Raw genomic sequence first — 27542 nt, 5'->3', positions numbered from 1 at the left:
ACAAAATGGCACTTTAATATTAGAGGGGCATTAAAATGTGTCAATTTGCGATCCAACAAACATTTGGTTTCATTTACAGGTATTTTCACAAATTATAAAAAAAATCATGGAAAAACAAAACAAGGTTTTGAGTCTGTCACTAAAGGATTTCATCAGCGTGAGCAGCAGACATGTGTCACTGACAACAGCGCAGTATATACACACTTCCTATTAGGCTCTGGGGTTTATGTGTGTTGAAACCGATGCTGAGCTCAGCGTGCCATCATCGGCCCATTTTCAAACAGAGAACGATACAACTCAGACCTGGAAACAAACACAAAACAGAACAGATTGAATTCCTAATATCAACTAATGGCAATTTACTGTTCTGCTGAATGATTTACCAGATCGGAATATACAGTACTGTGCAAACATTTTATACACAAGATGGTTGTTTATATCTTGTGTCAACAGGAAATATACATTTTAGACTCCCAAACATTCCTTTTACAAATAGAAGAACAGGGAGCCCTGCAACAGATGGCATGGCTCCCACAGTGCTCCCCACTGAACATCAAGTCACTCTGGGATTAAATAAGAGACCGAAGCAATTAAGGTTGTAATTGTGTACCTATAGGAGAATCTGTGCTGTTTAAATAATTTTCCAATTAGGTGGATTTTGGATTTAGGTGGGCGTGTTTTATTTCTCCCTTGGCTCCATTCCTGTGTTCGCAATACAATGACACAAATGTAGCATTTTATGAGTGGGAGACACAGGTTTAAAACTGGCTTGTGTTGTGATCCCAATACATTTTCACATCGATTTCTATCCCCTGCCCTCATCTAGCACCGCCACAAAATCATAGAATCCTATAAAATCAACACTTGAACACACGCTATGAAAACAACACATGCAACCACTTTACGGGTTCATGCTGCATTGTGTTTGGAGAGGAGATGAGGATTAGAAACGAGAGCATGGATTCTAGCTAAAGGTGGATTGATCGAGAGGTGACAGATAGACTTGACCTGGTGATCACGGTCACAGCGATCTTCTACTTGAGCAAGGAGAGGACACAATCACAAAGGACCCAAGAAGGTGCATGCACATACAAATCGTCTCCTAGAGAAAGAATTTTAACCTCCTGAGACCTGAGCGTGAGTACTGTGTACATTTTCTCTTTTTTTAATTTTGACCTTTGACTTCATAAACAAGCAAAAAATAAAAAAATAATAAATATAAATATATATATATATATATATATATATATATATATATATATATATATATATATATATATATATATATACACACACAATTGTAGAGCAAATAGTTTTCCTAAAAATGTATGTTCACATATGTGGACAGCAGGACTAAGTTGTGAAATTGTAAATAACACCAAGCTTGTTTATTATGCTTCCAGGTGTTGGTAATTCATGTTGAGACGTTACAGACAATACATCAGAAATTAGCATAATTTATTCTGATTTAAAGTAATGACCAACATCATCCAATCACTGCCAACCATGATAAAATAAAATGAGCCATTATTTATTCTGAATCTATTTACGGAGTACCATTGTCCCATTTCTGCCAAACACGTTGAGTGGACCATGTTTGGACCAAACATCATTGCAGAAACTGAACTTTTGGTCGGATTTTAGGAGTGAACGCACTTAGCTGCATAGAGAGAGTTATAGGATGGCCCATTGCTCCCCATTTAGTGAATGACTTAACCTCCAGTGTGCTGTCTGTCTGCACTGGTCTCAGAACAGTTCGAAATGTAACTTATTTTCATCCTAACTCCATATAAAGCATCTGAAAGCAACATTTTTCAGCTTTTGGATGAACCCACTGATTCGCAATGTGATAATGCACAGTAAATACAGGAATGCATTTACTAAAGTTAATTAATAGAATCATATTTTACAGTGATAACAAAATAAAATAACAAAATGTACATTAAAATGAAGTGAAATGCTAAATGTTAAAAATAACTAACAAGTTTTTTCTTCAACTTTTTAGGGAATAATGTCCCAAAATCCACGTATGTGGACATCATGTTTATCAGGGCACTGAAGCAAGTAAAATGAATGTATTTTTTAAAGTGACATATCAAACTAAACTAGAGACGCTACTCTTTACACCCGAACAGGTTTCAATGATAAATGTAAAGAGGTGCTTTTGTAGGCTCTGCACCCGCAGAAGCGATAACCGGAAATCAGTGTCATGTTGTTGTGTCACGTGACTCGGTGTGCCAGAAGTTTAACCCTTAAATGACAGTCTAAAAGTCTTATGAACAGTATTCAGTTGGTTGAAATTAATTTCAATTATGCGCCGTGTATACCGAAGCAAAAATACGGACGTTGGGTCGCGTGACGTTAAAGAAAGCATCTTCAGTCAAACCTAGAGTTATTTGCATTGCAGCACTGTTTATGAACACCGCTCAGGAGTTCATTTCTTGGGACTAACGAATCAGTGATATGTGATCTTCAGTAGACTTTCTTTTCTGTCTTTTCTGTATGATCAAATATTTTGTACTACAGTGGGTCAGCACTTGATGGCCAATGTAAAATCCTGTGTCCTTAAGCAAACCCCGTTGAGAATCACTGATATTCTAAATATCTGTGAAACACTGGCACTCTTATCAGCTTGACCTTAGCAAGCCACACACAGGGTAATACACAAGAGCACACTAGCTTGATCTAATTTACATAACAATCGGTGAACTACAGTAATAATGATGTATGTCGATGGCATCAGAGAGTGACCATTGACCTTTGCCGATTCTGGATTCTAGATGACCTTTTTCTTATGTGAGGCCAGATACACTCATACACACAAACACCTCCCAGCCTGCTTACACAACAGCACAGAGCCATATCTCAACAGCAGCTCTATAGCCCTGACACGCACCACTGGCCCCATGAATGTCAATGTCAGTGTTGCGGGATGGGGAGCACGCACACACACAGATACACAAGGGCAAGCAAGCAGGCACAGGGCATCTGGATTCTGCTAGGGCTTAAGAGATAATCACAATTGCCCATGATGAGGTCATGAGAAGAGCCGAGGACTCTGGGTAGGATGAGCGTGCTGGGTGAAACTAGATACAATGTTCAGGCACCTGATGTATGAACCAGGGTTCCCACACTTTTCCAATTACATTTCCATGACCTTTTTCGGTCATTTACTGGATCATATTTATTTAAATTTAGACCAATTCATTGAAGAATCATGTGCATCGGTTGGGCCCTGAAAACAATGAGCCGCTCACAAATTAGACATTTACTTAATACAGGAGCAATTTATAGCCGATTAAATCTATTAGACAAGAGAATAGATAGAAAAACTGATTTTCATTCCAGACAATTTCCATGACTTAAGATTGTATTAATTTCCACATCATGAATGTGTGTATATTCTCTTTAGAGTCTAGAATAGTGTTCATTTTGATACACATTTCATTCTTTGGATGAAAATGTTCTTTAAATTTAGGCAATGTTTCATCATTTCACATTCATTCATTTTCGTCAATTTTACTATAACTAAAATAACATTTATGCACATTCTGACTAGGCCGAGCACAGGCTCCAGCACCATTCTGGTGGAAAAAGGGGTCACAGAAACCCTACACATACCCCTAAACCTAACCCTTCCACTCCGTGACTAAGTTTTTGTTTAGTAAATTTTTTTCAGTGTTTTAAAGTTTCAAGTTACTTTTTAGTTATTTAGTCAATTTAGTAATTCAGTACATTTAGCTAACTTTAGGGCTGTCAAAGTTAATGAGTTAACTAATATCATTTAAATGTGCTTAACTCTGTTTTATTTCTCAGGGTTGTCTGGTGTTAATCGCTATCTAGCATTTTCATGTTCAATGAAAGCAGCAGGGCTGGGCGATGTGACTATATATCGTGGGGATGACATTAATAATGCCATATTGTGTATATAGTGATATGTAAATATCCATGTGTGCGGTGTGGACTTATCTATGTGGGCAAGATGTCACGCGAGACTTTAAAAAAACATGGACAGGGCTTTTCCGGTATTGAAAAATGTTCTGCCACCACCAAAGCAAATTCAATGACAATCATGTCGCGATCAGCGCTTCAAAAGTGCTAAATATTCTTCTCATCTGACACGCACATCGGTGTTTCGCATGAGTGTCGAAATCTCTGGAGTCCAGAGGGATCACTAGTGCTACTCAATCATTTTTGACCCTGGAAAACTCCTATTGGAGAAAGACATCTCCACAGAAACGGATGACTCCCAAACAAGACAAGAAAATGAAGAAATCGTCATTAAAACAGGTGTGATATCTGTCGTGTTGGTTCTCAAAAGCAAACAGAAATGTATCGCAATCTGTCACACGATGATATCCATCCATCCATCTTCAACGGCTTATCCGAAGTCGGTCACGGGGGCTGCAGCTCCAGCAGGGGGCCCCAAACTTCCCTATCCCGAGCCACATTAACCAGTTCTGACTGGGGGACCCCGAGGCGTTCCCAGGCCAGTGTGGAGATGTAATCTCTCCACCTAATCCTGGGTCTTCCCCAGGCCTCCTCTCAGCTTGACGTGCCTGAAACACCTCCCTAGGGAGGCGGTCAGGGGGTATCCTTACCAGATGCCCAAACCACCTCAACTGACTCCTTTCGACGCAAAGGAGCAGAGGCTCTACTCTGAGCTCCTCACGGATGACTGAGCTCCTCACCCTATCTCTAAGGGAGAAGCCCGCCACCTTTCTGAGGAAGCCCATTTCGGCCGCTTGTACACGCGACCTAGTTCTTTCGGTCATGACCCAGCCTTCATGACCATAGGTGAGGGTAGGAACAAAAATTGACCGGTAGATCGAGAGCTTTGCCTTCCGGCTCAGCTCTCATTTCGTGACAACGAAAGATGATAATCTCTCGTAATTAGAGCTGTCAGACTTAACGCATAATTCTTTTTTTTTTTTTAAACACATTTACTGTTAATACAACTTAAACACATGTTGGGAAGGATGGAACCTTTGTAATGTGTCTGCCCGGACTCAATACACTGATGCGCAAATCACCACACACCAGAGCCCTTCTACCGAGCCTACAAGCTTAGCATAAAGTAGCGGTACTGTCGTAACATGTTAGTTGACGTTACACACTCTCCAATGATAGAGGCGCAGAGGTTATCTCACTAAATGAAAGAAACTCTGCACACGCACGCACACACAACAGTGCTTCAGTGATCAATTGTTTGATGTACAAAACAAGCCCAGATGGGACGTGTGATAAATCATGACACAGCTTCACGATTGCTGTAGCAAAGCACAGCACAGTCTAATGGCAGATTTATATTGTGGAGCATGAGGGATTAAGAGATTTAATGTCCATTGCAATGAACATGCAACCTATATGGGGACTAGTTCTTTCAATTAGTCAAACTTCCACTTAGACTTCGGTAAGCATTTAATGTCACTTGAAACAGTGATATTTTAGTGCATTTATATCTGTATAGGCTACTGTGTTTTGTTTTCTTTCCTGAGGAGGAAATTAGGGCTGGGATAAACGATTATTTTTTTAAACGATTAATCTAGTGATTTATTTTTCGATGCATCGATTAATCTAACGATTCATTTTTTTCAGTCCAATTCGATTTCGATTTGATTAATCGACTTGTGACAACACCGGTAATACCGGTTTCATCGGGGGTGGGGGTGTATAAAATGTAAAAAAAAAAACATTTGCCGGGAGTTTGATTGACTGGCGATCTGATCAATCAACCATAATACGCCATTTTTGTCCGACAAAGAAATCAGGAGAGAGAAGATTAACGTCGGTGGATTTGAATAACGGATTGTAGGCTACTGTACTGACATCTTTCCGCGGTTAAAACGACAGTCCTTCTGATGTAGGCTACATTCATGTTTAGCCTATTTGATGCTATAAATTAACCAAGGAAAAGATGATCGGTTCACGAGCAGCTTTAACTGAGGCAATCTGTCACGACACATTAAAGAGCCACAAAATAGTAGGCCTATTTATGGTTTAATTTTCTTTGAATGACCAAATTTGAAAGTTGAGACTTTAATAAACGTTAGCAGGTAACATTTAATAAAGTCTCAACTTTCAAAATTGGACCTGTCTGTCAGCGCGTTGTCAGTGTCCTCAATGTATTTTTCATGACATTCATTCATAGCTATAAGCGCATTATTAATAGCTCTAAGCGAAAACTTTAGGTGTCGACAACGTATTATAGCCTACTGCAACATCGAGTGCAAAGTGGGGAGTTGAAAAAAAACTTACGGTGCTCTGTCATCTGCAGCTGCTCCCGGGTAGCGCCTCTTCAGATGCTGGTGCATTGCCGTGAATGGAAGGCCATCTCCATTTTGCAAAGACGACATATCACGGAATTGTTTCCTTTTAAATTAAAGAATTCCCATACTTTAGAGGAACGAGTGCATGCCGCCTTGCACTTCTGATAGTCTGAGGAGCCACTCGTGTTACTACTACTCGGCCACCATCTTTGTTTTGGATCCGACGAATCGACACGCATATTTTGCGTCGACGTATTTTTTGCGTCGACGTCATCGATGACGCCGACGCGTTGTCCCAGCCCTAGAGGAAATACATTTATTTTGACAGGAAAAAAATATATATAGGTGTCAAATTTCAGCACTTTCAAAATCAAAGATTAATTGCGATTAACAACAAAGAAATATGCAATTAAAAATGTTAATCGAGTGACAGCACTACTTGTAATAGATGCTTTTTCTTCGCGCTAATTTTTTTTTTTTTAGGGGTGGACCGATCAATAGGCCACCGATCTAAATCGGCCGATTTTCGTCTTAAATCCATAATCGGCGATCAGCCTGTCATGCCTAAAATCAGGGCAGATCTTTTTTGCAGCAAGCAGGGAATCACACATACACTGCTACTCTAATGAATGAGCGCTTTCTCAGCCCGTGATTTATGACCGAGTGGCCTCAGGAGGGTGAGTTGTTGGCTATTAAAAACATTTACGAATGTGAACTTTCAGACATACAGTAATTTAGATGAATATGCCAGTTTGTTTTAAAACACGAGTAAGAATAACTTGTATGAATATTAAGCTGCCCATTTTCTAGAGTCAATACAGTAGTTATTCTGACTTGCTGCACAGTAAGCACATAGAGGATAAAGAGAATGCAAATGGTCATAAAAACTAATTAAACAACAAATAAACATGCAAACACAAATCTGAGTATACGTGATGTAACGTGAGTCGCAAGAGACTGTTTGAGCGATCAAGAGGCCTATTAGCTTCTCCCCATTCAACAAGTGCACTCTCCGTCGGTGCTCTCAATATCTCAGTCACTTTTCCCAATTTCATTGAGGATACCAATTTAAATCAGACTGATGTTGGTCACAATGCCACTAATAACCGATATAACCATTTAACCTTAATAAATAGCAAAAACATTGATTTTACATTAATTTGTTTAAGAAACACTAAAAAAAAAAAAAAAGAGTTACTGTCCCTTTAAGAGATCAGAGAGCGCCTCACAGTGTACCGGTTCAAAGAACATCAACGGTTTCTTAGCACATCTATGCTGTGTGAGATTAAAATCTATATTTCTTTTTACTTTTTTTATCTGACTGTAAAAAACAGAAAGGATATTGAGACATATTATTAAAAACAAGACGATTTTCCAGCACTTACATTTCTAAAAGTTACATTCAAGCACTTTAAGCGCTTTACAAACCTTGTCTGATCCCTGTAAACGTGTAGAAAAAAGCGCAATACATTTTTAAAAATATTGAGTTATGCCACGAAATGGTTTGTAATTTTTTTGGTTCACGATATCGAAATTTGATTTATCGTCCAATCCCTAATACAAACCCATTTTTATTGGTTTTCCAGACAATTGGTTTTACTACATCATGATACATATATTTATCATGATATGAAATTACTAGTGCTGTCATTTGATTAAAAAATCAAGCGTGATTAATCTCATAATTTTTCATAGTTAATAGTGATTAATTTTGAAAGTGATGAAATCGCTGTTGTGAAGTGTGTATTCTGGCATGTGCATCACTTTAATGACCCCACGTGGACACATCGCAAAGGTTCCACCCTATTACAGGCAGTGTTTAGTTGTCCCACGGAGCTAAATAAAATGTCAGAATCTAGTGTCAAATCGATAAATCTGTTAATTACAATTATGAAAAATTAACGCGTTTAAACGTTTTAAATTAAAATTGCATTTGTTAATGCATGTGACAGGGCGGGTCCGGGTCGTGATCATACACACAGGATTGTGCGGAGGAGAGAGATAGTTTACGGACATGTGCGTCATGTGTGTGTTTTGTCTGTTTCTCCTTTGCACCAGTGTCCACAAAGAAGAGGCTGTCATCTGTTTTATTCAGATATGAACCCCCCAGTAACTCGCTCCTGAAGCCGCACGTCATCCAGAAACTCTTCCAAATCATTGATATCACTGTATTTGTTCCAGTTCTTTTTCTTATTTTTGTTCACGTGTTTTCTACAATTGAGATCCGAACTGTTGCCTTCCAGATCCTTTTTTAGAGGCAAAAACCCCGGTTGAGCCGCAGCCATGCGTTTATGTTTTTGACCGAGGCAAGTCACTACGCCACCACGAGGACCTAGAGCGCATTGGTAATTCTAAATTAGGGAGAAAAGGTGAGAAAAGGAGAGTTTTTTTTATTTTATTTTTTTATATAAATAATAATTATATTATATGATATATTTAAACAAATGACTAGACAAACATGCGGGAGAGTAATAAAATTGGTTTTCAGAGGTTGTGTTTTTTTTTTGATGACCTCCTGCTTCATTATTGAAATGTGGACAGGATTTGGTACAAAAATGGCAGAAGAAAATATTGATACAATATTGTGAGCATTGCGATATATGATATATATCGACACAGTCCTAATTATATGGTAGAATCAAGAGTCTAGATGGCAGTTTGCATATGGCACTGTGATCTCCCTATATCCTTATTTATGGAAGGCAACGAGGTAGGGAATAAAGCTTGTGCAGGTTCTGTCGTATGGTTTGAAAAACCTGAAATCTGACGTTTGTACAGATGCATAATTTCAGGATGAAATCCACACAAAGTTTAATGCATGAGGGCCCCTTGTCTCATCGCTCACATTTGATCACGAGCATCTCTTCTAGAATCTGAATGTATGCATTGTGTGATCGTGTCAGTGAGCCGTAATCCTGGATACTGCTGGTGCATTTCTAACAGGGATTGAGGATTAAGGATGAGCCGGTTAGCCTGGCCTTCTGGGACATTAGAACCTCAATGTGCATGTCTCTCTTTGTCCTATCTGCATTAAAAAGGGCCATAGTTTATCTATTAGGATTTGTGGTCTTTAGTGGCAGAAGGCTTGAAGGGATGGAGGACAACAGATTGCTGACTTCCTCAAGCTGCTTTGATGTAGATTGTCTCCTTGTCTTGATAGAAATTACAGCCGTTCACATTTCTTGGTCTTTCGTATCATGCCTTACAAACCGTACTAAAGCGGTACTTTGGCACAGCGAGTTGTGGCTATGGTTATCACATAATAAACACAAAACCAAATAGTACGAACAGAAAAATGCTTTCAAGAACCATGGGAAAATATACAGAAAAACAAGAGGGGATTAAGAGTGAAATCTTTGAAATGTGTGAGTGTTTATGTATGTGCATATCTCTAGTGTGTGTTTGATTAGCCTGTGCTCTGTTTGAGGAGGATTACTGTTGGCTGACAGGCAGACAGAACAGAGAAAGCCGACACAACCATTAATTAAACAGATTCGCATGCATAGAACTACCACTTCCTGCTCGAGTTCTCATACGACACAGCAAGTGTACACACAAATGAACAGAGCTGGGAATGACATGAGAGTGAGTGATGATTTTTCACGATTGGGAGAACTATTCCTTATAACAACTTCATGTCGGTATCTTTTAAAAGTAAGGTTTCAGCAGATGGAAAAATATAACACATGAGGAGAACATAACATGCGACTAACCGGGCATCATCATTCATGCTGCTGTTGTCCATAGGAGCCATGAAATTCATCAACTTACTGTGAATATGGAACCTGACAAACAACAACATAGATATTATTGCTGTAATCCACAATCAAAATGATTAAATGAAACATCAGCTCATAAAAATATATATATAGCTAAAATAATAGCTAAAGCTCAGTCAAGGATATCATTGAATGACAAGAATAAACACAAACAGTCATGATGATTAAATTGAATTGTGACTGTGAATACACATCTTGAGTGGCACTGAACTCATTTAAATGATGAACGGCAGGACAAACATGCAATTAAAAAAGATGTTTGATGAGAGATGATATCTGCTGTTTAGTCAACAGAAACCCCTCTCACTCCTTCCTGTCTGTCTTGATTACTCATCTGAATTACTGAGATACTGTTAACTGCCACACTATTGTAATGGGTTTGTAATTTAATGAAAATAAATAGCTGAAAATATTTTGCTATAGCATTAAATGGATAGTTCAATTAAAAAAATGAATATTCTCTCATCATTTACACACCCTCATGCCATCCCAGATGTGTATGACTTACTTTCTTCTGATGAACACAAACAAAGATTTTTAGAAGAATATTTCAGTTGTAGGTCCATACAATGCAAGTGAATGGTGACCAGAACTTTGAAGCTTAAAAAGCACATAAAGGCAGCATAAAAAGTAATCCCGACAACTCCAGTGGTTTAATCCATGTCTTCAGAAGTGATATTATAGGTGTGGTTGAGAAACAAATAAATATTCAAGTCCTTTTTTACTATAAATATCCACTTTCATTTGCACATTTTTTCACATTTTGAAAGTGAAAGTGGAGATTTATGGTAAAAATGACTTCAATATTGATCTGTTTCTCACCCACACCTAATATTTTGTTTCTGAAGCTTCAAATATTTGGTCACCATTCACTTTCATTGTATGGACCTACAGAGCTGAAATATTCTTCTAAAGTCATACACATCTGGGATGGCATGAGGGCGAGTATATATGTGAGACTTTTCATTTTTGGGTGAACTATTCCTTGAAGGCCGTCAAGAAAACGACCAGTTCTTCAGTATCGGTTCTAGCGATAAGCATCTGCATTTTCATTCTTCACAAAGATGAAACTAAATTTGCGACCATATAGCAAATTAACTGCAAAAATATCATATCTATTATTTAAATATTTACAATTCTTACATTTTTATTGTTGTCGTCAAATGATTACTTATTGCGTCAAAGAGAAATAAAACGGCAATTCAAAAATCGGTTCTCGAAAACAAATTTATCGGCATTAGTCCATCTCGAATAAAGAACAACAGGACAACAAAAACTAACATGATGTTTGAAATACTTCACAATTCAAATTCCAAATTGTATTTATTTTAATTTCTGAAATAACGGTTTAAAAGAAAAACACAATCAAAACTCTACCTCGTATCGGTGCCAAATCACAATGCAAAAATATCTTAACCCTTACTAAAGTCCAGGTGCACAGAAATTGGAAACTCATGGGTAGGCCTACTAAATCCCTCATCTCTGGTGTGCATTGAGAAATCTTACCTGATCTTCCTGCCTTTGCTGGCTTTGGTGTCCACCTTCTTCTTAATTTTACTACGCAATTTCTGGATGGCAAGCCACTGCCTGTGAGACCAGAGGTTGGGTTATTATGGTCAAATGCATCCATGAAAGCATGTACACACACGCACACACACACACACACACATACACACATACACACACTCACCTTCCCATGGCCACTTGATCATTGGGGTCTGATGCACTTGTTTTGCGCTCGATAAGCTCTCGAAGGAGCTTCGAAACAGACGAGAGAGGGAGAGAAACAGGAAACATTTAATTTTATAATGAAATACATCAGAGAACACAACAGGCATCTCAGGCTCATTATTTCTGGCCAAAAAGGTGCCAAAGATTTGGAGAACGTCATGCACATGTGTAACGAGCATTCAATGATAGCCAAAGGGGCATGTTTGACTTTACCCCATAGCCAGTCAAAAGCTTTGACCATGTGTATGTCAAGCTGACACGGTCATTCGGATGTTACCGTTCTTGAGTGCAGACACGCATTGTGAACTTAACACAAAGACGGACGCGCTAGCCCCCACGTCCATCGGTGACCCCTATTTTCATTGATGCATTGCAAACACATTCTAAAGTGTATTTCAACAGCTGTAACTGCAGCAGAAGAAACAGACTGTTCCATCATTGCTGGTTTGGTTCTCATTACTCTTCCTCTTGTCCACAGAGGCTGAAGATAAAGAACCCTCAGACATGAGCACTCTTTTACATCAGTTGCTGTAGAGCCCATAACCTGACCTCCATCAATCCATCTGCCCCATTTAAATCACAGCTATTGTCTCCATGCAGATGCAGCTACTTCTTATCAATTGTTTTTGTCACCATTGCTGATAATGGCGCAACATGACAACAATTCCACCGTGCAGGTTTTCTTACCTGGTGGTAGAAGTCATCATCATCAAAGATCTCCTCATCCAGATCTTTGAGATGCACATTAGCTTTCAAAGCCAGTTCTGCTGCCTGAAACACCAGAGAAAGGATGCAATTAGTCTAATACAGTTACTTTTAAAAGTAGCATGTTACATTATATAGTTTCTCCTAATAAAAGAAATCAATCGCATAACACTACATTCTCATCTATTGAAATCAATGACCAACCTGAAGCTACAGTCATGAATGAGCAGCTTCCTAAAAACAGAACCAAATGCATGTCTTACCTCTCCTTCGGTTGTGTTGCTGCTGTCTATTTCAGGGGCGGAAGGCTCTGGCTTGCCCAGAACTCTGTATTCAGACCTGCGTGTCTGTGTGCGCCTCACCAGCCTTTCTTTATCCATTAACACCTGCTCCACCTGTGTCAGAATATTCCTGTCAAAGGCTCCAAACCCCTGTGTGATGGGCAAGAGCAAGAGAGAGTGAATAACTTTGAGTGTACAGGAGCAGTTGAAATGACATGTCAAACACTATTGTACTTCTGTGTGATGTGCCATACGTCATCTACAGCATTTTCTATTACTTTTAAAATGAGTATGCATGCAGATTTAACAATCAATTTCCTATTAAAGAATTAGTGCATCCAGAAATTACAATTCTCTCATCATTTACTCACCCTCATGCCATCCCAGATGTATATGACTTTCTTCTACTGAACACAAAGATTTTTAGAAGAATATTTCAGCTCTGTAGGTCCATAAAATGCAAGTGAATGGTGACCAGAACTTTGAAGGTCCAATAAGCACATAAAGGCACCATAAAAGTCATTCATAAGACTCCAGTGGTTTAATCCATGTCTTCAGAAATGATATGATTGATATGGATGAGAAACCGATCAATATTTAAGCCCTTTTTTACTTTAAATCTCTACTTTCACTTTCTTCTTTTGTTTTTGGTGATTTGCATTCTTTGTGCATAGCACCACTTTCGTGGGCAAGGAGGAAAATCATATCGCTTCTGAAGATATGGATTATTAAACCACTGGAGTTTATTGGATTACTTTTATACTGCCTTTATGTGCTTTTTGAAACTTCAAAGTTCTGGCCACCATTTACTTGCATTGAATGGACCTACAGAGCAGAGATATTCTTCTAAAAAAATACATTATTGGTTCACCAAAAGAAAGAAAGTAAATGATGGGAGAATTTTCATTTTTGTGTGAACCATCTCGTTAATTTAAAAGACTACATGGGACATTTGTATTTGACAAATATAATTTGCAGGACTACGAAATAAAAAAATAAAAAATCTTATTTGGTTTTAGTATGTGACTTTTCCATTACAGCAAACAGCACATTCTTGATTCATACTTTTGGTTAATATTATTTCAAATGTAAAGCTTCTCAAAACTGCTTAAACAGAAATTGGTATAGTAACTTTTATAATAAAATAATAAAAACATGAGGAGAATATAAATGAAATGTGAGGAGAATAAAAACAGTTCCACCAGCTCAAAAAATCTAAAAATCCCTTTTGCTCACATTTTTATTTTTTTTATATAGAATTGGTCACCTTTCGACCAATGATTGGTTAATGACTTTTCCAGTCTTTTGTGATTGATAGATGATGATGATGATTTTTTCAATAATTGTATAGATATTGCATTATAAAAGAACAATTTATTTGTGCGGAGCATAACAATCATTAAATACATTTCCATGACTTTTTAAGATCTTATTAATTTTATGGCTTTTTTTAGGCTTGGATATCACAATTTTAAAAATCGTTTTCCAGGACTGTGGGATCCCTGATAGTCCAATATGCTCTTATAAATATGTTGATTTTTTCCCCATAATATTGACAATGGAAAGGTCATTGGCATTGAAAGTCTATGCTGTTGTTACCTTATTGCTCTTGCCCATTGTGAGCCGCGTCTTGTCGTACCATTTCTGCAGCGTGGCATCCTGGTAAGGCAGAAAAGCTGCGAAACGTTTGGCCATGAAGTTGGGATACTCCGCCATCTCCAGCTTTCTCTTGGGGGGTCCGTTTCGACCTGCATCTTTCTCATCATCCCCATTTTCCATTTCCTCCTCATCACTCTTTATCTCTTCATCATCTTTACTATTGCTGTGTGTCAAGTAACATTCATATAATGAAATTATGCGTTTAAGCTGTACAGTTTGAAAAACGGAAACAATGTTATGTAATACAGTTAGCATTAAAAGAAAAATGTATCTGTTGTCACATACGGTGCCAATACACCCATATATCAATATATTCCAATACTTTTCCTCACAATACTGTATTGATACTTTAAATCCTTGTATCGATATTTTTTGAGAAACGTAACTGCTTAACGAACATTGGTGTCATGTTGCTTTTGCTCCCGTTTTAAATGGCAATAAGCCACTCGTGTGCTTCTGCTTCACGTTGTGTCAAAGAACACCCCTTACACATGGCAAATATTATGAATCCCCCACTGTAAGAGCTGAATTCTGTAGGAAACACTGCATGGAATTACCAGAGTACATGTCCAAAAAACATGCCAGTACCACAGGGTTAGGTTAGGTACTGTATTTGCACTATGCTATTAGAACGTCCCGAATAAAAAGCTGAATGTGGTACCTGTTGGCTCCCCAGGTCTTCCCTTGGGAGATGGCTCGAGTTTCTGGGTTTTGGTAGAGCAGCAGATCTTGGAGCTCCTGTAGAGATCTTTGCAGAGCCTTCAGGGCTTTATGACCTACCATAAGCAGATATACAGATCTTATCAGCACATGTCTGACCATAGCATCAATTCTGTACACCTCTGTAAATATAGAGTCATTCCAACTCACCATCGCTGATCTTTAATAATAATAATTTGCATAAGATGAGTCCAAACACGCCCACGAAGTGTGCATGCATGCATGTAGGAGGGAGATATTTTGGTTGTTAATTACTTTTAGATGGCCAGATATATTTTTAGAATATTTGGGGATACATTTAATATTAAAAATAAATGAATTGAAAAGACGTTAGTTTCTAAAGGCTATTGTATACTTTGCTTGTCATGATTTTTATGCTTAAATTCCCCCACATATTTTGAGCATGTTTTTCCCAGACCAGGTCCCTTATTTTTTTTTTCTTGAGAGATCTGGTAACACTGAAACTTGTACATCTGCTATCCTTAGCACATAGTGCCGTCATTTTAAAAATGAACGTTATTAACCGTTCTTTATTTCGTTCTAACAGGTTAAGATGGCTCTACACTAGCAGACTCAAAACAACTCAATTTGGCCAAGGGTGTCACACATGCAGACTGTTTTGCTAAGATCTCGCTCTCTTCAGTCAGCGGTATAACACCTGAAAATCATTGAAAAAAATCAGCTAGTGTAGAGCCTGCTTTACCAATGGGAAAGGAAGCAGCAGAACACTGTTCTGCTCAGAATGAACTGAAAAAATTTTAGTTTTTAGTCCCTGATTAAAACTAACTCTTCAGCCCAAGGCATGCAAGCCAAACAAACACTGATGCCATGGTTTACAAAACAAGCTTAAAGCTGTTGCCTTTCAAAACACTGCTCAGTTTGTTTAAAAGTTTCAATGTCGATGATTGACTTAAACATTGATGTTAGTTAGGGGTGGGACTACTTGTCTGTCAGAAAAATATCCTAGTGTATCATTTCAAAACTTTATGAGGGACATGTGCCTCCTAGTTTTATTAGCAGAGCAAACATGCCAAGCAGGGCTCATACAACACCTGAAGCATATGGTACAATTCACTTTACATAATGATAGCAAATAAAATAGACTGAGGGGGAAGTGCACACACTATCATCTTCACTGCAAATCAAAAGTACACATGCACTGCAAACCCTCGCCTTCTGTCTCAAAGCAACGTGCTGTTCAGAATTCAGGAGGATGGCCTCATATCAATCACACGCTGGCTAAAGGACCAATGCAATACATATGCAAATAAGCAGCAGGCAGTCTCTCGAAGCACCCAGATCTGCCTAAGAAGTGCACAAATGTATTAATTGCTCAGAGGCTGAAGTTCCCTGATATTAAAACCGCAAGTGAATCTAATGTTGTCGGGGACATGCTTCCTTCAGAGAAGTTGGTTGACTGCACAGCAGACGACAGGTTTAAACAAGATCAAAATGCAGCTACACACTCTTATGATTTAGAGTGAATGTTAAAATATAGAAACAGGATTGGAGCATTATCCCTTGTGCGAGAGACGTCCTGTACATTTATGTCTTTTTAATTTTTGTTTTTTTTCGATCATTTTGGCTGTGTTAATGCCAACGACATACATTTTGCCAAAGAGGTGTATTTTAGGGGGAATTTTGATATTTCAACCTCAGTTCCTCATGCATCTATAACACACGGTGTACACAGAATAGTTACACTCAGGACTTTCAGGACACAATTGTTCCTATTGAAACCCATTAAAACTCAATATTTGATCCCAGTGCCATTAAAGCATAACATCTATGATATTATGCTTTCATTCTGGAGCCCTGGCTTCAAATTATTTCTTTTTTATATTTTCCACCAGATGGCACCATTTCTTTTTATGTTTAGCCTATGGAGCAAATACATGCTTTTTTTTTTTTACTATTTTCTGTATTATAGAGCACTGCAGGCCAAATGAATAAATAATGCAGCTAAAACTGTGTGTCTGTGCGTGTGCGCGTGTGTGTTTAAATGGTTTAATCCTGAAAAATAATACATTTTTGGTAATTATGATCAGGACTGATGTTGGCTAAAAAAAATTACTAATTGAAAGTGGGAAATAATATTCATATATAATATTTATGGTAGTTTTTTGACTCCTGAAAGGACCTCTGACTAACTTTTTTATTGATGCAAAAGGGTTAAAGACCCCATTAAAACTCAATTTGAGTTTTGTGACTTTAAAACTATTTAAAGCCATTTTTAAAGTGTCAATTCAAAAAGGAGATTGTAACCTTTAAAATGCATTTCGAGACACTCACGTTCTGTTTTATTCATTGCACTGCACCTGTTTTAGCCCAAGAATTGAAGTCATCGTCAGTGCTTGGCACGCATCCAGAATTCCAGTGCTCATTTTAGCGAATTTTCATTTGACAGCCCTAGCACAGTGGTTCTCTGGACACTGGTGGGTCGTGGTCATAATTGGGAAAACTGTAGGTAAAACTCTTTTCATGGGGTGTTTTAGCAGGGGCGTAGGAACCATTATATCTAAAAGTTTCAGTTGATATGCTTTCTTTCAAATGATATAACATATTCTTAAAAACATAAAACACTTTTTAAAAAATAAAAAATCTTTAAAACTATTGTAAAGAGAGGCTGATATGATATTTAGAAAGAGTGGATGGTAACGATTTTTGATGCTCCAAAAAGACAATCAGTATTAACGTCATCCATACGACTCCAGTGGTTAAATGAATGTCTTATAAAGCGAAATGATCACTTTTGGTGTGAAAAAGATCAAGTGTTCACGAGAGGGCTGAGGTCACACGGTCTTTCCAGCGATGGCATGGCAACATTTCATTCATTGCAGCAGATGCTCTCTACCCGTGTTGGCATTGCCTACATGTGTGCCACCACGTCTCAAGAGCTCTCTGTCTCTTTGAGGCTTGTTGCTCCAGCCTCCTCCATCTCCCTGTGCTCCTGGTCAGAGTACTTCGGTTCAAATAAATATTTCTGTGCAAAAATGTATATCTCCTCTTCTACTCTTGAAATTCAAATCTTCTGACAAATTTGTTCCATTATGTTTATGGCGTTCGGTCTCTACAGCATTCTCCCAACACAGCTTTAAACAGCGCTGCTCTTCCGATGTGTCGCACATGAGTCACTTTTCTGGTGAACATGCTAACGGCAATACGTCACATGAGAGACCACATGATCTCAGCCCTCTCGTGAATGTGCATATACGTCATGCTTAACGGAAGTGATTATTTATAGTTTAAAAGTACTTAATTATTGATCTTTTTCTGACCTTAAGCTATCATAGTGCTTTATAAGACATTCATTTAACCACTGGAGTCGTATGGATGATGTTAATGCTGATTGTCTGTGCTTTTTGTAGCATCAAAAATGTTACCATGTTACCATCCACTTCCATCATAAGGACCTACTGAGCAAAGATATTTTTCTTCAAATGTGTTCTGCTGAAGAAAGGATATAATACACATCTGGGATGGCATGAGGGTAAATTGTGAGAGAATGTTCAATTTTGGGTGAACTATCCCTTTAAATGACTCATTAAATGACTGTAAAAGAAGGTATACTATTAACTAAGCACTACCAATTAATTCAGTAATGCTGAATGCTCATCACATAACTTGTGTTCTATTAAGGTATATCCATTAAGCAAGCATTAATCTCGAAAGCCTTGCGGCTTCCAACGTAATAAATGAATGCACAGTGACAGCAAATTCTTATATGTTGAAGCAAACTTAGCCGTTATAAATTATACTTTATGCATATGGTAAATATTAATTCACTTACTATTTTTCAAAGCTTCGGTATGTTCAGGCCCTCCCCTGCTCTTGAACTCTGGGAATGTCTGTGATTGTGGAAGCTGGTTGGCCGTCATAAGAGCTTTCTGCATTTTGATTCGCCCTTCAAGCATCAGGTCCCAAAGACCTGTAAGGATTTGAGAACAGCATAAACTACAGAGTACACTACAGTTACACCAAGTTAAAATGGTCAGTGTCACAAATGTGCTACATTTAATTAGTCACCTAGAAAAAAGTGCCATATCCTTCATATATTTCTTATTCATATTTTCATTGGGTCTCAGACTTTTGGACCCCACTGTATGTGCATATGTGAGCGTGTGTAACAGGAAACAGTTCCGTACCAAGCTGGTTTTTCACTGCTTTCCCTTTTTCGACTTCTTCATCCACCATCTCTTTAGAAAAAGTCATCAGCTCGGATTCCTCCTCCTCATCTTCCTCATTGTCTGCTTCCTCTTCGTCACTGGCAGCCGAGCCCTCATCTTCCTCATCGCTGTCTCCAAGATCATCCATCCCCTCTGTGAGTTTCATAAAGTCTGTGGTTTTCATCTTGGAGACTAAGCTGGACATCTGTGAGCTATCATCTGCATTAAGATCCTCATCATCATCTTCTTGTTCTTCATCATCATCACCACCACCTTGTTCTTTCTCATCATTCTCATCCTCCTCCTCATCGTCGTAGTCATCGTCGTCTTTGATGCTCTCCATGTACTTATCCAACATTCCATTATCTTCATCATCCTCTTCTTCATCATCCGCTGAAAAGGTGTAAACAAGTGTTAGCTCTGAGAAAACATCTTCTGGGGTCGTATTATAGAGAGATCCTAACTTGAGAATCGTATCTTATCTGTTTGGTAACCATGGCAATTCAGTTAGGATCTCATTTAGGACTAAAGCTGTAACAATAACATTTCAGAAGTGCATTATCTTATCTTAACTTGATTTAGGATTCTTATCTTACAAAATCGTATCTCATCTCTAGTTCGGGAATCCTAAACCACTCCATCGAGTTCGGTGATCAACTCTTATGTCGGTTACCAAGCAACCAACTACACGCAAACGGCTGCAGTGAAGTAAACATTAGATAGATGTAAACCAGATCCATTCTAAAATTGAGCCTACAAGGTTAGCATCAAAACGCATAATGCAGTGGTACACATGCGAGGAGACAAGACACCGTTTTTTTTTAATGGATGTCCATGGAGGAGATGCATCAGCGTGTTGAATAAACTACTTTTGTGAGGAAACAACTCACCACTTATTTAATTGACCACCTGTCCACTAATTTTCAACATGTTTTACACTAAACAATCCTTTTGAGATTAACTATGTATGAAGATTACTACGATTAAGTGACAGGTAGGACTCATTTATGGCATTAACACCAGCCTACAGAGATTCATTATCTACTGTCTCCAGCTCGCAAAAACTGCATCCATGAATTAAAATAAGTGTTTAGTATTCAAACATTATAAATTTTGTACAATATTGTATATTATCTAATAAAAACTATAATTAATTGATATGTCTGTTGCTTTGGTTTTTAGGATATAAAAATTCAATTAGACAAATACATTGTAATGATTAATATATTATACATGTGGGCCTGGGAAGCTCAGCGAGTAAAGACGCTGACTACCACCCCTGGAGTCGCGAGTTTGAATCCAGGGCGTGCTGAGTGACTCTAGCCATGTCTCCTGAGCAACCAAATTGGCCCGGGTTATTAGGGTGGGTAGAGTCATATAAGGTACCCTCCTCGTGGTTGCTATAATGTGGTTCTCACTGTCGGTGGGCCGTTTGATGAGTTGTGCGTGGATGCCACGGAGAATAGCGTAGGCCTCCACATGCGCTACGTCTCTGTGGTAACGTACTTAACAAGCCACGTGATAAGAAGCGCGGCTTGATGGTCTCAGACATGGAGGCAACTGAGACTCGTCCTTCGCCACCAGGAGGACTTAAAGCAAATTGGGAATTCCAAATTGGGGAGAAAAAAATCTATCTATCTATCTATCTATCTATCTCTCTCTCTCTCTCTCTCTCTCTCTCTCTCTCTATATATTATACATGTAATTATATTACTGTAATAACTATTATGACTGCTGTGTGTGCCCAATGATGCTGATATAAAATAATATATTTGTACACACATATATATATAATTTTTTTTTGTATTTATTTTATTTAAATAGACTCATGCCAAAATCTGCAGCAGCAAAAGTGCACTCTTTTTCCCGCTCACTGAAACATATTCCACAAACATTACATTCCCAAAATACATTAACTAACATAGATGCATCTGAACATTTGGATGGGCAGATTGATCCTAATGTATCAATACTTCTGATACTGGTGTTGTATCAAAAATATTGATTCTCACACAAAAATATTTATTAAAAAATAAATATTCAACTAGGGATATTATTATTTCATTACATGAACATAAACAATAATCATAAGATTAAAAGTGAAATAAAATGGATAAGGCTATATCAGCAAATATTTGAGCAGGATGGGAACTATTCTTCCTCCGCTCATCAGAGCCAGCAAAGCCTTCTCTGCTGGCCTAGCATGCCAAATAAATTTATATTTTTCATTCTTTCATTCTCAATCACCTTTTTGCCTATGTATTTTTCCACTCTTAATTAATCTACAAACAAATAGAGAAAAACGAAACGTTTATCTAGTCAGAATTTATTACTTGATGCTTACAAGCAAAGTGTAACAACTGTTTCACAAATGGCATGCCTGAATCCGAAGCAGCACGTGAGTCTGAGCTCCACCCTGTCAGGCCTTCAGAAATTCCAGAATCCCTCAACAGTGCAAATGAATGGGCAACTAAAGTCAGATTGTCAGATTCATCAGCCAATCAGATTGATTGAATTGTTCTTGTGGGTGTGATCTTTAGGATATGTCCCGGTCGAGGCCTTCTAGCTGGCCTTGAGTGACGCAGTGATACTTTAAGTGATGTACGTAATTCAAGAGCGAAAAGCGTAAAATCAAGCTGTCTGATGAGTATTGGTATTACCATTGAGAAAGAGATCCTTATGGATTTAAAAACACTAGATGTTCTGCATGACCGTGTGTATGCTTAATTTATTAAACAGGAAAGGAGGACTGATTTTCACATCAAGTAAACTGGTAAGTGCTTTTTGCATTGTTATAGCAACATCAGGAGTTTTCTAAGTGTAAATTAGGCTGCTTGAGCATTCAGAATCAGATCAAGTTTTGAAAAGTAGTGCTGCGTTCCATTCAACTTGAAAAGTCAGATTTTACAACTTCCTACAAGGAAAACTGTAATGCAATGCATCTTTATGTCAGAATTACAACTTGTAGGCTCGTGCAGAAATTCTCAACTCCGATTTTGCCGAGATGCAGGGGTATGATATCACACAAACATGTCAACACTCAGGGAGAAATACAAAGAAAGTGATAAAAATTCACTTTATTAAGTAATATCAATAAACGAGTTTGTTTCCACATTACATGATATTAAAGCTTGTTTAACAAACGCCTGCAGAAACAGCTGTATCAAACGTTATAATCTATTTTGATAATCTTACACCTGAAGCACAAATGCTAGCTCTGCAGCATTGTTTATCAGTTGGGTTGCTAGGAGACATCTCTAATGAGGGTCAAACTCCTGCTAAGCTAACGGGAGTGCCGCAGTTCCGAATATTGGGGAATGGAATGCATTTATGGTCGGAGATATCAAGTAGGAATATCCCACATCCAGCATGAATGGAGCGCAGCATAACCATGTACCCTGATGAAACAAAATATATTGCAAGCAACATTTAAATCGCAAATATTATTAGATAGATTTTTCCAGGTTTTATAGACCTCCTTGGTAGATTCATTTGAAAAATGTCATTATGATCTTTGAATGTCTGTTCGGGAGACATTCATTTAACAAAACAGTCATGCTGCAGTTAAAATTAGGCTTGAGCATTAAGTGTCGTTTTAAGTTCTGGCTTTCATGCGTGGACGCGTGCATTTCAAAATTTGAATTGGTATTATTAGTTAGCTGCGACATAATGTATGATGTCCATAGACATAGTGTTTTATTCATTGTGAAACTGAGTTTTATTAATGGCATGAATCACACTGAAGATCTAGTCATTTAATGCACGGCCCTCCACTGTGTAGCGGTAATGATAGAAAATCTGTGAAACAGCTTCTGGAGTAAATTCACACCAAAATAACAACATATCTAAAGGTGACATTTCTGAGTTTGTGGGTAATTGTTGTTAATAAATAATTAAAATAGTTAAACATGATTTTACTATAGTAATATTGTAGTAATAACCATGGTTAATTGTGTGGTAACTATGGTTTAACTAAATACCATAGTTAAACTATAGTTACTGTAGTGACACCGTGGTTCATTTTTGTAAGGGTAAACAAAACAGAAGTCTAATAATTTTCTGTTAAGGCTCACAAATGTAAAACAAATAATGACTTGAATTATGACCAAAAATAATATTTTAAATGACCCATTTTATCCCAAGAAATGGCAAAAAAAAATATTTAATACATGTATTGTATTGGGGTTAGAGGTATCAATATCGACGATATTGGACTTGAAATTATTGGTATCGGATTGAAAAGAAAATAAGTGTTATCGCCCATCCCTACTAAAAATCTACCACAAGAAAAATTGCTGTCGTAAAACTCTGAACACAGTCCGCTGACTTCAGCCGTTATATGATTGGCCAGAGAAGACTCATGTGATCCAAGCTGACCGTTACGCTCTCTACAATGGTAAAAGTGCGGAGGTTGATTTCACCGTGTAAACAGAGAAACAAAATCAAAGCACTTTTAATTTGAAGGCTGCAGAAATAAAAGTTTGATAACAGCATTATTAAAATGTCATGCGAGTCTGTAATTATTTATTAGTGTATTGTTTTCAAAGTGCAGCACACCATCTTAGTCTTCCAAAAGTGTTTCCCCCAACAAGCATCGCTGCTCTTCCTTTTGTATCACTCATAAATGAAACGTCATTCACAGACTGTGCTATAGTTATGATACACAGTATTGTAATGTGACCGTTGGTTTTCAAATAAGTTGCAATTCAAAGTATTATTAGAGGTGATATCTGTTTTGTTTTCTGGATGTTAAAATTCTCTCTCAACTTGAAGCTGAAGCGAGTAACTTTTTGATGTTAAAGTGATAAATCACCCAAAAATGAAAATTCTCTCATTTACTCGCCCCTTCATGCCATCCCAGATGTGTATGATTTTCTTTTTCTGCAGAACACAAACAACGCAAGTGAATGGTGAACAACACATTGAAGGTACAAAAAGCACATAAAGACAGGAAAACATTAACCCTTACATCTCCAGTGGTTAAAGACATAGCTTCAGAGGCGATATTAAAGGTGTGGGTGAGAAACATATACATTTTTAAGTCCTTATTACTATAAATCTCCACTTTCACTTTCTTGTTTTGTTTTTGGCGATTCCCATTTTTGCATATCACCACCTACTGGGCAGGGAGGAAAATTTATAGTAAAAAAGGACTTAAATATGAATCTGTTTCTCACCCACACCTATTATATCACTTATGAAGATATAGATTTAACCACTAGAGTCTTTTGGATTACTTTTATGCTGCTTTTTTCTGCGTTTTGACCTTCAAAGTTCAGGTCACCATTCACTTTCATTGTATGGACAAGATCTTTGTTTGTGGTCAGCAGAAAAAAGAAAATCATACACATCTGAGATGGCATGAGGGTGAATAAATGAGAGAATTTTTATTTTTGGTGAACTATCCATTTAAAATACTTTCTCCCGTAACAAATTAACACGTAGAGACAACTTGAACTTTGAATCATTTTGAAGTGCAAGTACTGCGAGTGAATTTATATGTTGTTTAAGATCCAAGTGTTGAACAGAAACATATGGCATGCATTTCAAACGTCACTTCCATCAGCTGTTAAACAGTGAATGCTTCCGTGCAGTAACAAAAACATTAAGGGTGTTCTCCAACCATCAAATTTGTGCCCATGAAGGGCATGCCACTCGAAGGGTTATTCCAAACAAAAGTTCGGAAAAAAATTCTCACAAAGGGCCCTTTTACAAGATTTTTAGTGAAGGGTACATTCAAACTGTGGTGCTATACTCTATTCAGAGTGCCTACTTCAAGAGCTTTGCCCTTTGGAGTGAGTAGGGCATAGGGATGATCACTTTCGATTGGAATTCACCCTAAGTGTACCATTTGGTACGATAATACACTTTGAAAATTCATACACTACATGGCTGAGAGTATAGTGTGTCATTTGGGACACAGCTTGTGTCTATGTGACGCAATCAATACATGGCTAATTTGCTACGTTTGTTTTAGCAGCCTAACACAGCGGCATTTGCTCAACCAATGGTGTGAGTCCGGGGCGACAGAAGACGTGGGATTGTGATTATTTTTGCAATTCTGTTTGGTGGTTTAAATAAAATAAATGAACAGACCATTTTCACCTTACCTGATCCATCAAACTCTTTCTGTAGGTCTTTTCTGGATGTTGTCTTGCCACGATATCGACGATCAGTGTCTGCCAGAAGGGCAACAGATTGCTTCCGCAGATCACCAGACGCGAGCTCTTCATCATCATCACCTTCATCAAACGTATCTATGACTTTGGCTTTAGTCTCTGTAGGTTACAGAAATGTTCAATTAGGCTGGGTACACAACAGCATTTATAAGCATAATCAAATCAACCAACCGAGTATTGTTTATTTTGACCAGCAGAGGGGGCTACTCGCTATAGCAGCTTCAATTAATTTGTCTTCCTTCAATGATTACTTGGTCGGGCCAGTTTTGCCATTAAGGACTGGACCAGGCAATTGAAGAGAATTATCATAAGCTTCAAAGTAAGGCACATACTAGCTATTTATGTCAGAAAGTTATATATTTTACAACAGGTTCTGAATTCGGCATGGGATTATATTGAAAGTTTGGCCTTCATAAATTGGGAATTCCATACAGACCGTACAAACTATAACATGCTGTTGAATAGTAGTCAAATTAATCCCCACAGATGAACAAATAAAATCAATAATTGTATCTTTAATCAGTGTTTTTCCTGCACTAGTAATATCACATACTGACTAAAGAAAGCCCCTTCTCACATATTTGCTCATTTGTTGTTTTAACATATACCCAAATACATGTAATGTAAAATAGGAATATGACATTAATAACATAGAAAAATAAAAATGTATAATAAAATATCTGCAAAGAAATGTACAGTAAGTCAGTACATTACAGCATATATTTGTACTTTGTAGGGAAACGAGTTAAGAAAAACTGGTCCATATGAGGTCCATATGAGAACAGTTAGGTAAAATAGTATTATAATAATTATTATTATTATACAATATTGAATATCTTTGTGTCATATGATAAAATAAGTTTTATATGCTAAATGTTTACATTCTTCGCTGTATTTCATAAAATGATAAAGATGCTAAAAGGGCAGGACCCCTGTGCTGTGGAGTCAGCTGCAATAGTTCTTCTTTGTTTACACATGTTTGTTTAGTTCACTTTTATGCCACAATGTCATCTGGACTGCATATAAAGGATGAAACAGAACAGCACTAAAAATTATCAATTTCATTGAGACTAAGGCTACAATATTCAATAGAGCATGATATACCACACTGTAAAAAAAATATATATATTTCCATGATTTGTTAACTGTAAATATTGGCCAGATCAACTTCAACAGATCAAAAGATTTACTAATTTCTTCAGACAACATAAGAATCTGTGTTTTTGAGTAAACTAATGACACAATAGCAATTCACTGATATAATGTAAAAAAATAAATAAAATAAAGTTAATTCCAATAATTGAGTTTACTATAAAACATTTTTATTAATGATTAGAGATTTATTTTATTATCATAAATTATTTCAAAAGTAACCAGGTTACTTACTTTTAAAGTTTAACCAAAAACATGTCTCACAGTGCAATTCAGCACATTCACCATGGTCAGAATACATAAATCCATCTTGTCCCCTTTTTTAATAAGTAACATGAAATTTAAATGACCTATTGAACACTGACCTTGCAATGTCCCCGTCTTTTCAGATAGCTGGTCACTTTAATTTATAAAGCGTGTGAAACTGTTGACAGTACAGTGAGACATCGTGCTGCCACTGTGTGCAACAAATCTGACAATGTTTCCATTATAACAACCCTCAGAAAGCCTTAAAACAACCCAAAGAATCAAAATACCCTTATACTCTTATACCTTCATCTTGGTCGTCTTCAGGATCCACGAACTTAGGTAAAGGATTTAACAAATCCTCAAGCTGCTGTGATATGGAGGCTGCCATGTTTGTCCTCCTGCACGCTGCAATCCTCTAGTGACGTCATAAGGACGCGTCACAAACAAACTTGTGATTTCCCTTTTCACATTGTTCACAAAAGCTTTTTTAGTAGAGTGGTGGCGAATGACTGACTGACTGTCTGACTGAATGAATGAAAGAAAATTCACACGTGTGTTGGGATTTTTGTTGTAAATTGTATGTGTAGAGAAGAAACGCCTAATATCATAAAAAAAACGCAGTTTAGATTTAGGATTTGTTTAGATATAGGAT

The 27542-nt window shown here is 37.5% G+C and overlaps 1 protein-coding gene across 1 annotated transcript; it reads right to left on the bottom strand.

The window, feature by feature from the left end:
* On the bottom strand, positions 1 to 27316 carry aatf (apoptosis antagonizing transcription factor). Its single transcript, XM_052105087.1, has 12 exons — positions 27194 to 27316; positions 25421 to 25588; positions 19290 to 19703; positions 18935 to 19072; positions 15086 to 15200; positions 14365 to 14587; positions 12748 to 12915; positions 12467 to 12550; positions 11739 to 11806; positions 11555 to 11635; positions 9983 to 10054; positions 1 to 303 (listed from the first exon to the last, which is right to left on the bottom strand). The coding sequence occupies exons 1-12, from the start codon at positions 27276 to 27278 to the stop codon at positions 252 to 254; spliced, it is 1668 nt and encodes a 555-aa protein (XP_051961047.1). The 5' UTR covers positions 27279 to 27316; the 3' UTR covers positions 1 to 251.
* Between the last annotated feature and the right edge of the window lie 226 nt (positions 27317 to 27542).

This window comes from Xyrauchen texanus, chromosome 3, assembly GCF_025860055.1.
Source record: "Xyrauchen texanus isolate HMW12.3.18 chromosome 3, RBS_HiC_50CHRs, whole genome shotgun sequence".
Classification (NCBI taxonomy): domain Eukaryota; kingdom Metazoa; phylum Chordata; class Actinopteri; order Cypriniformes; family Catostomidae; genus Xyrauchen; species Xyrauchen texanus.
This window is presented reverse-complemented; position numbering and strand designations above follow the sequence as displayed.